Consider the following 8,690-nt stretch of genomic DNA (forward strand, 5'->3'; position numbering starts at 1 on the left):
GGATAATTATGTGAATTGTAAGCAAATGAACACGAATCTCTTTGCCAACAGGTATAAACAGGTGAACTCTTTGATGACTGACGTTGCATGCTGTGCAGAGCCATATCCATGTTCCTTCTAACGCTGAATTATTAATACCAACTTTCTAACAAACAGGTTGGAGAGTTTATTTTTATTTCCCCGTGCTTGGTGTTGGGGTGTCCGGCCAGTGGCCGGGCCCGGGTCCCGCTGAGGGATGGCCCCGGGTCCCGTTGAGGGGCGGCTCCGGGCCCCGCTCGGCCCCGGGTCCCGTTGAGGGGCGGCTCCGGGCCCCGCTCGGTCCCGGGTCCCTCTGAGGGGCGGCTCCATCTCCGCTCGGCCCCGGGTCCCTCTGAGGGGCGGCTCCATCTCCGCTCGGCCCCGGGTCCCGTTGAGGGGCGGCTCCGGGCCCCGCTCGGTCCCGGGTCCTGTTGAGGGGCGGCTCCATCTCCGCTCGGCCCCGGGTCCCTCTGAGGGGCGGCTCCGGGCCCCGCTCGGCCCCGGGTCCCTCTGAGGGGCGGCTCCATCTCCGCTCGGCCCCGGGTCCCGTTGAGGGGCGGCTCCGGCCCTGCCGGGCTCGCTCGGTTGTCACAGCGACGGCGACGCCGCGGCCATGTCGGATCTGGGCTCCGAGGATGCCGAGGAGGCCGGTGGAGACATCGGGGTCCGCGGGGGCCCGAGAGGAGCGGGCGGGCAGCGGGGAAGGGAAAGGGAACGTCCCCGGGGAGGAGGCGCTCAGTGCCCCCCGGGGAGGGCCGGGCAGAGCTCCCGAGGGACAGCCCCGCGGGCTCGGGGCTCTGGGGACTGTGGCTGTGGTGTTCCAGGTGCGACCTGCCCGGGTTTTAATACGGGGTTGAAACAACGCGCCCATGCTTTTCAGTTTTGCCAAGAAGCCTCGCGGTGCCAGGGTCTGATTGAAGCTGAGCTGGACCAGCTTTCCCCAAACACCTGTTTCCCTCTCTGATGAGGTTGGATTCTGCCAGGCCCAGTCCTTTAACCATTTTCCCTCCGCGTTTGTCAGGAGTATGAAGGCGATCGCAATTCCGAAGGACAGCGACATGGATTTGGGAAGGCACGGCTGCCCAATGGTGACACCTACGAAGGGGAATACGAGTGTGGTTTGAGGAATGGACGTGTAAGACACCGACCCTGGTTGTGGTTCTTCTTCTGCAATTGTGTTATTTGGGCTCTGTATTGAAATAAGGGTGAGAAGTGATGGGTTTTTCATCTGTATCAAATGTGTTTCAGGGAACCTACAGGTTTAAAAATGGTGCTCTCTACACCGGGAACTACCTTCAAAACAAAAAGCATGGCAAAGGTGTATTTTTTTATCCAGATGGATCAAAATATGCAGGTAAAGCACTGAACACAGTTGCAAGGATTTCTGTAGCCAAAAGGACACATTTCCCCCTTCAATCCTCTTCCACAAATGAAGAGAGTGAATTGGAGAATGTCTTATTTTAAGAAGTTATAAGAAAATACCAGATATTTCCCAGTATATATTGCTACAAGATATTTTCCTCTTACTCCCTTTTTAGCAATAGTTCTGAGAAGCTTGGGCTTTATTTATGGGGATTTATATGAGGACACTTATTAGGTCTATTGTTAAAAAATAGAGTGCTTATTAGAGCCCTTATTTAGGGATTGGGACACCTGAAGTTTGAAGAAGTTGAAATTCAGAGTTTCCCTGCTTGCTGGAGAGTACCTGAAACAATCAGAATCTATCAGTTAAGTTTCAAAGGACAGTATTTCCTCCCTCATTTCTAAGCTAGGAAAGAAAAGACATTCCCATTGCGAGGGCTAAAAGCTGAGAGCAAAAAGAGCAGCCCAATCTGGCCTTGCAGGAACATATGCACTGAGGGTTTTTTGGTTTTCTTTTTCATTTATTTTAAGTTTGATTAGCAGAATAATTAAGATACAAACCATCTAGCATCCTGAATATACATGCACCAATACAGACAGGACAACTTCAGCAAATGAGTCAAAGTAGCTCCTCTTTAAATTTGTGTGGAAATGTCACATTATCTAATGCAATTGTAATACATTGCCCAATTTAAAGATTGGACTGGGTTGTTACCTGTTCATAATGGTAGTAGAGAATGATAATGGAGACAGATAATTATGGAAAGATGGAAAGGGAGATCAGGCAGCAGCATAAACACATATGGAGAGGAACAGACTGATGGCAAAAGTGCAAGGGACTCTGTTTTAGAGTAAGGAGTGGTGTAAGGAATAGTGAGGAATCCTAGCAGTGCCATAGCTGTCTTTTCCTTCTCTAATACTTGTGTGATAATGTTACAAACTGGCCACTGTATCACACAACTAAATAAACCAGATCTCACACTGCTTTTATCCTTTTGTCCTTGAAGGAGACTGGGTGCATGACCAGAAACAGGGCTATGGAGAATATGTTTATGCAAATGGAGACACCTACACTGGAGAATGGGCTAACAACAAGAGGTTTGTTTATTTTCACAGGGATGTTTCAAGTCACCCAATGGCATTAAAATGCAAACATTATTTTCAGAGCATGTCTGACTCCAGCAAATGAAACCCAGGGGTGACCTTGGAAATTTAGTCCAGCTTGAGTAGTTTCAGCTGCTTAATTAATACAATTTTAATACCTTAATTATAACAACAGCCTAAGTTCTTCATATTCACTGGTATAAAACAAAATTATTATCTTCTCCCTAGGCATGGGCAAGGCACGTATGTCTATAAAGACACAGGATCTAAGTATGTTGGTTGTTGGGTAAATGGAATCCAGGATGGACCAGCTGAACTTATCCACCTAAACCACAGATTTAAGGGCAGGTTTCTCAGTGGAAAGGTAAGCGTGCAGGAACGCTTTCTATTCATCTGAACAGTTAATATGACCTATTTTCACATGAAATAAGAAGCCAGGTTTCTGATCTTTTGTAGTATTTCCTGTACTATAAGTGTAACACATGAAACTGAATTATTCTCTGGGACACAATGCCAAGTTTCTTTGCAACATTGCTTTGAAACTGCAGCGTTACTATTGTATGGAATTTGTAGTAAAGGATGTTTTACATTTCTGTGCTTAGAATGGATTAACTGTTTAGTTAATTAACTGTTTAGTTCTCTTGATGTTCTTGTGTATTTTATGCAGCCTTTAGGTCACGGCAAATTCATCTTTGATGTTGGATGTGAGCAGCATGGCGAATACATACAGCCAGTGCAGGTAAAAGCAATAGTGCAAGTTGTAGTGAGTATCAGAGGACTCAGTAAATCAAATCCATGTTGAGGAATATATAAAATGCCTTACAGACAGTGATGTTAGTTAATGTAGATCTTACGAGTCAAAAAGGGTGGAAACTCATGAATTCTTAAGAACTAAACGAGGCTTTATTTTGTTTTTTTTTTTAAATTTTCTCTGCTATGTAAGCATTGAAAAGTACAAGGTGTGATTTTGCACTGCTTGTAGACATGAATCCTTTCTGCTTAAAAATAATAAGGGCCTTCCCAAAACATTTACAGCTTCAAATCACAGTGGAATAGAGATATATTTATATGCACATTTAGCCTCTACTGCATTGTCCTCTGAACACCAGGAAACAAGGAGCAATATTTTCTGTATTTCTGAACTGCTTGGTGCTATGCCTACAAATGGTAATTTCCAGCAGAGTCATGTTTGGGAAATATGTCCTATTGTTGTTCTGGTCATGTGAGTAGCTTAATATCCATGGCTTCTAATAATTCTAACAAGGGAGTGGTTGGGATCAAACTCTGTTTTCCCTTCTCTATTCATGAATGTTTTGAAACATTTCTGATTGATATGGTGCAAAAATAGCTACAGGAGTAAGAAATATATTTTGATATTACTATTTGATTTCAAGAAAAATTGTCACATTTAACCTTAGAGTTTGCTAACTCTGTTGTCTGACACATTAGTTCCTGTTACATACTCTTTGAAAACTCTGTGATGCAGCAGTCATTTCTGAAGGATAAAACAATAATCATGAAAATCCTATCGACTGTGATAGAGATTTGCAAAGCTTGGAGACTGTTTTGCTTTTTTTCTGGCTAAAAGCAAGACATCCTAAAATTAATATCAGATTCATAGGAGTATCCACAGTAATGTGTGTTTCCTTAGTTCAGCTGGGAATTCTTGGATGAGTTTTTAAAGCAAGGGACAGTTCTGTCACTAAAGTAAGATTAAATTTTGCCCTTTTGCTTTAGTTGAAGTGATTACAGAACAAATCCCATTAAAAAAAAAAGAACTAAGCAGCTAACAATGCTGACAATGATTCAATTATTGACTCATATTTGTAGAAAAACCGTGATTTTTTTAAATTAAAAAAATATTTTCCCATTTAAAAACCATAAGGTCTGTGCATAGCCTTGCTGCTTCCTAGATACTTTCAAATGTCCTCCCTAGGCAAAGATTGAGGCAGAAACAGCTGGTTTTTTCAGTCTGTTACTGTGTGAGACAGACAGTGCAGTATCCACCAGGTATCAATCATCAGTAATAGCCAACTGACTTGATCAGGGTTCAAAGCGTAGTTCTTGTCCAAGATTGGCAGTTGCTGAAGTTCCTCCACCTGTAAATACTTCTAAAGTCATTGCCATTGTCATTTTGATCCCAGATAAGGAGGTTTTAGTAGACTATCCTATCATCTTAGTTACTGTCTGTAGGATGAGATACTAGATTTCATGAATTCTCTTCTAGGAAAAAGAGGAGGAGGAAGAAGAGGAAGAACCGTCAGTACCTCTTGAACCAATATGGAAAGTATCAGGAATTACCAAATTAACACCCTGGTCTCCCCATGATGAGGAGCTACTAGGCCCCAGAGAAGCAGCAGAGGCAGCAGGTGCAGTAGCTGAAGAGAAAATTCCATCAATTATGGGTTTGTTCTGGAAACATCTGGAAACTCCATGCTTTGACCATGGTGACCATTGTTTTACAGGTTTAATATTAAGTGATGTGAGAGGGGTTTTGTGTTTTGTTTTATTTTTCCTATGATTTTCTATGTATTGAATGTTTGGAACTTCCAAGTCCATCCATAAACTGCACAATAGGTATGTATCTGTTTTATTTCACATAGCATGAGATAAAACTGTCTTGAGAAGCTGGTGAGTTATTTTACTCTGTATCATGGCTTACTATACAAACTTGATCATAAACAGAAGATTTTGCAGGATTTCTCATGCAAACAACAACTGCAGCCTTCAGTAGGAGTTAGGAGCTATTACATGAAAACAAAGGATAAATGCAAATTTGTAAAATTTGTTTTCTTTGGTATTTCTAATTTCTTATATTTCAGTCACTGAGGAGGGTGGGGGTCACCCAGCAAGCGCTACAGATGGGGAAGGTGAGGGAAGAAGAGAGGAAGAAGTAAATCAAAGTCAGGAGGGTGAAGGTGAGAAATGGGGCTCATTCTGTAATTAGCAATCAGGGTTTGAAATTGTGGATGTCAGTCAGCTGAAGCCATGCTGCTGCTGGGAGACAATGGCAATCTATCGTTCATAAGGAGGACAGTCCTTGGGAGAGGTAGACTATGAGAAGTTAGATTCATACACTGCAACAGAACAAATTAAAAGTGACACTTCTGTGCATATACACTTGATAGCACTTGCAGAGCTGAATTTGTAAGGGATTGCATTTCCAAACTGGTTGGGGTTTTTTTTAAAAAAAATGAGAGAAAATATGTCAGATCCTGAGAAGTTCAGGGAGTTTTGAGCTCTTCGCTTTCCTCTCATGAATGCAACTGTGTATTCTTAATTCTCTCAATTGTAGTTCAAAAGCAGGCAAAACAAATTTAGGTGTTGTTATGCATTCTGGTTTGTTTCTGGTTGGTTTGTTTCCCCTACAAACCAAGGAGATTTGAAATTCAGGTGCTCAGGTTTTCCTGAGCTGTTCAGAAGCCTGTTTTAAATACACAATTACAAGAAACAAAAGAGATGCATCCATGTTTACTCATATTCAGCTTATAAGCCTCCAACCAATTGTGTTCTTTGTATTTATTCATAACATTTACAAGCTTGCCTATCTGATACGAAAATACCAGATAAATTTATCCATTTGTAATCAGTTCATTTTACAATAAATCCAAGCAAACCACTGTCTTTAGGGATTAGAAAAATCTCTTAAATCATATGAAAGTGCCTGGAGGTATACACTAAACATTTAGGTCAGCTCTTGTAATTTTCAGTTTATTTCCTTTTAATTTTCATCTCTGAAGGTGCTCTCCAGCTTCAGGGCAGAACAAGCCAGCAGCTTGGCTGACCTGGTGTGTAGGACTGACATCTTACAGGTTCCCTGGGCTTGGGTCAAATCAAGCAGAAATCTCAGCAGATTATAGTTCTACTTTGGATTTGGCAAAAGTGCATTGAGTCTGGTTTGTGCCAAAGACCCTTGGACTCAAATAAACATTTGGATTGAACTTGATTCTAATAAATTTTCTGGCCCACCACAACAAAGCAGTGCTGGTTTTCCCAGTGGTTTTCTGGGGTGTTTCTGAGAACAAATGAGCCCAAGTATCTGTCAGATACGGCACAGAGGTGGATGCCAATGCCTGAAAACACAGCAAAGTGATAGGTGTTCTCAAAGTTCCCTCCAACTCTTTATTTCCAGAATTAAGGAATTGGATGATTTTAAACATTTTTCAGCATAGGTCTCCATTCATAATTAATGAGACAACATGTTTTCCCCCTTGTCTTTATGTTTAGCAAGTTTAAGTTAGTGGGAGAGGGAATGATTTGAAGAAAATATGCATCCCGTGAAGAGCAGGTATAACAAAATCTGTTTTCTTTGCAGCCTGGTATTCCTTACCCCTTTGCCATCATTCTTTTTTCCACACAGAAATTCCCTCTTTCTTGTTCTGCATTCCTTATGGTATCATCTAACCAGGAGACATTCTTTGGCTGTCAGAGTTCCATATGCTCTGGCTGGCAGTCAGTGTGGGTGTAGTGAGCCTGTCTGCCAGCTGACAATCAATGTAAACAACCTCAATTCAAGTATTGGCATTGAAAGGCAGCGGGTGAGGAGGACTGAGGTGGACAGCAGGGTTCTAGAGTTACATTTTATATTACTGGGATTACTTTACAGTGTTTTATAATAAAATGCATCTCTATGCCCTGTCTTTCCTTCTGCTCCACAGAAATTACTGATTTAGGAGGATGAACCAGAGGAAACAGAGGAATTGGGTACAACAAAGGAAAGACCCAAAAAAATGAAATTTCAAAGTAGATGATTTAGTGTGGTAAGCCCGCAATATTTTTGTTTGTGAAAGGTTGTGTTAAGATGTTTTGAATAAACTTTTCTGTCAGTGTTCTGTGTGGAATGTGTATCCTTGGACCTTTTATCATCTCAGAGTCTCACAGCAACTTCCTTTATTCCATGTAGCTGGTAATGAGGCGTCGTATTCAGTATGGAATTATTCTGGATTCATGAAGCCATGAAGCTATGTTCGCACAGCTTAATCTTCTGCTGCTGGTAGTTGCCGTCTTTTTTGAACCCTGCCTCTGGGCACAGAGACTTGAGGGTCTTGCTGGTAACCACAAAGGCAGTACTGGACTTCCCAGCTCTTTCCATTTTTCCTGTCACTAGTGCACCACTCCATGCCTATGTTTTCCTTGTTTATTTTACTGTTGTCCTTGCATCTGTAGTAGCTCTTCTTGTTGCCCTAAATTTTCCCTTGCCAGTTTGAACTCTAACTGATTTTTTTTATCCTAATACACTGCAATGTTTTGAAATTCTTCCCTTTTAGGCTGGTTTTCCTTCTGCTTTCTGTATACTACTTGTTTGTTTTGAGTTGGTTGGCTTTTGGTGTGTTGCAGCTCAGTCCCAAGATCCTTCTTTACCGTATGCCTTTCTTAAGCTGTTTCAAGGACACTTGAATGATTGGGGTGAGGAGGTGGCTCTGTAACAAATTCCTGGCCACGTCATCATAATGATCATTGGTGATCCACAAAGCTATTAGCAAAAATGTTGTCCATATACAGAACACTTTCATGCATTCAAGCAGCTTCTTCACATGGAGGAAAACTCCAAATTTTATCTTTCTCTCTGAATTAATGAGCCCTTCATGTACTAGAGAGCTCTGGTTATGTGAGCTGTCCCACAGTGTTTCAGTTTTCCTGAGGATGTCACTGTTCTGCAACTGAAGCAATTCCTAGTTCCTCCTTATCCCAGTTTTATACACATACTCTTAGGCAGGCTCCCTTTTGAGTTGTTCTATCTTCACAGTGGGTATCTTGCTACCATAACCCTGGTCCATTTATGTAGAAACCCTGAACTTCATTCCTTAGTGCAAGTGGTTCTTGCCATCCTCCAAGATCCCAAGTTTCTCCAAATCAGATTCTCAAACCTGTTGAAAACAAACTCTTACTTTGTTGCTCAAAGAGGGAGCCATGGTGATTAAAGCTGAAGCAGGAGCACCGTGCTCCTGTCACCACTGAGGTACAAGAGGTGGCAAATGCAGCAACTTCCCCTGCCTTGCTCGGCTTCCCATCCCCTGCAAAGGTGCTGAGGGTGAGCTGGATCCGCTTTCTGGGTCATTGGGGAAGCCATGCAAGAGCCCTGGAGCCTCTCTCAGGAGGAAGCAGCTCCTGGGATGTCTCTGTGCTAGAGCACAAGAGAGATGGAGTAGGACAAAGTGAACCCCAATTCCTAGTCACCCAGCCCCTCGCCCACCTGGTTGGACACC

At 42.6% G+C, this 8,690-nt stretch overlaps 1 protein-coding gene across 1 annotated transcript; it reads left to right on the forward strand.

The window, feature by feature from the left end:
* Positions 1 to 631: 631 nt before the first annotated feature.
* RSPH1 (radial spoke head component 1) lies at positions 632 to 7,165 on the forward strand. The gene is made up of 9 exons (XM_062515207.1): positions 632 to 682; positions 1,040 to 1,153; positions 1,267 to 1,372; positions 2,388 to 2,478; positions 2,713 to 2,848; positions 3,152 to 3,223; positions 4,712 to 4,889; positions 5,307 to 5,387; positions 7,143 to 7,165. Exons 1-9 carry the CDS (start codon positions 632 to 634, stop codon positions 7,163 to 7,165), a joined length of 852 nt encoding a protein of 283 aa, XP_062371191.1.
* The last annotated feature ends 1,525 nt before the right edge of the window (positions 7,166 to 8,690 follow it).

Source organism: Cinclus cinclus, chromosome 2 (assembly GCF_963662255.1).
Source record: "Cinclus cinclus chromosome 2, bCinCin1.1, whole genome shotgun sequence".
In the NCBI taxonomy this organism is placed as follows: Eukaryota; Metazoa; Chordata; class Aves; order Passeriformes; family Cinclidae; genus Cinclus; species Cinclus cinclus.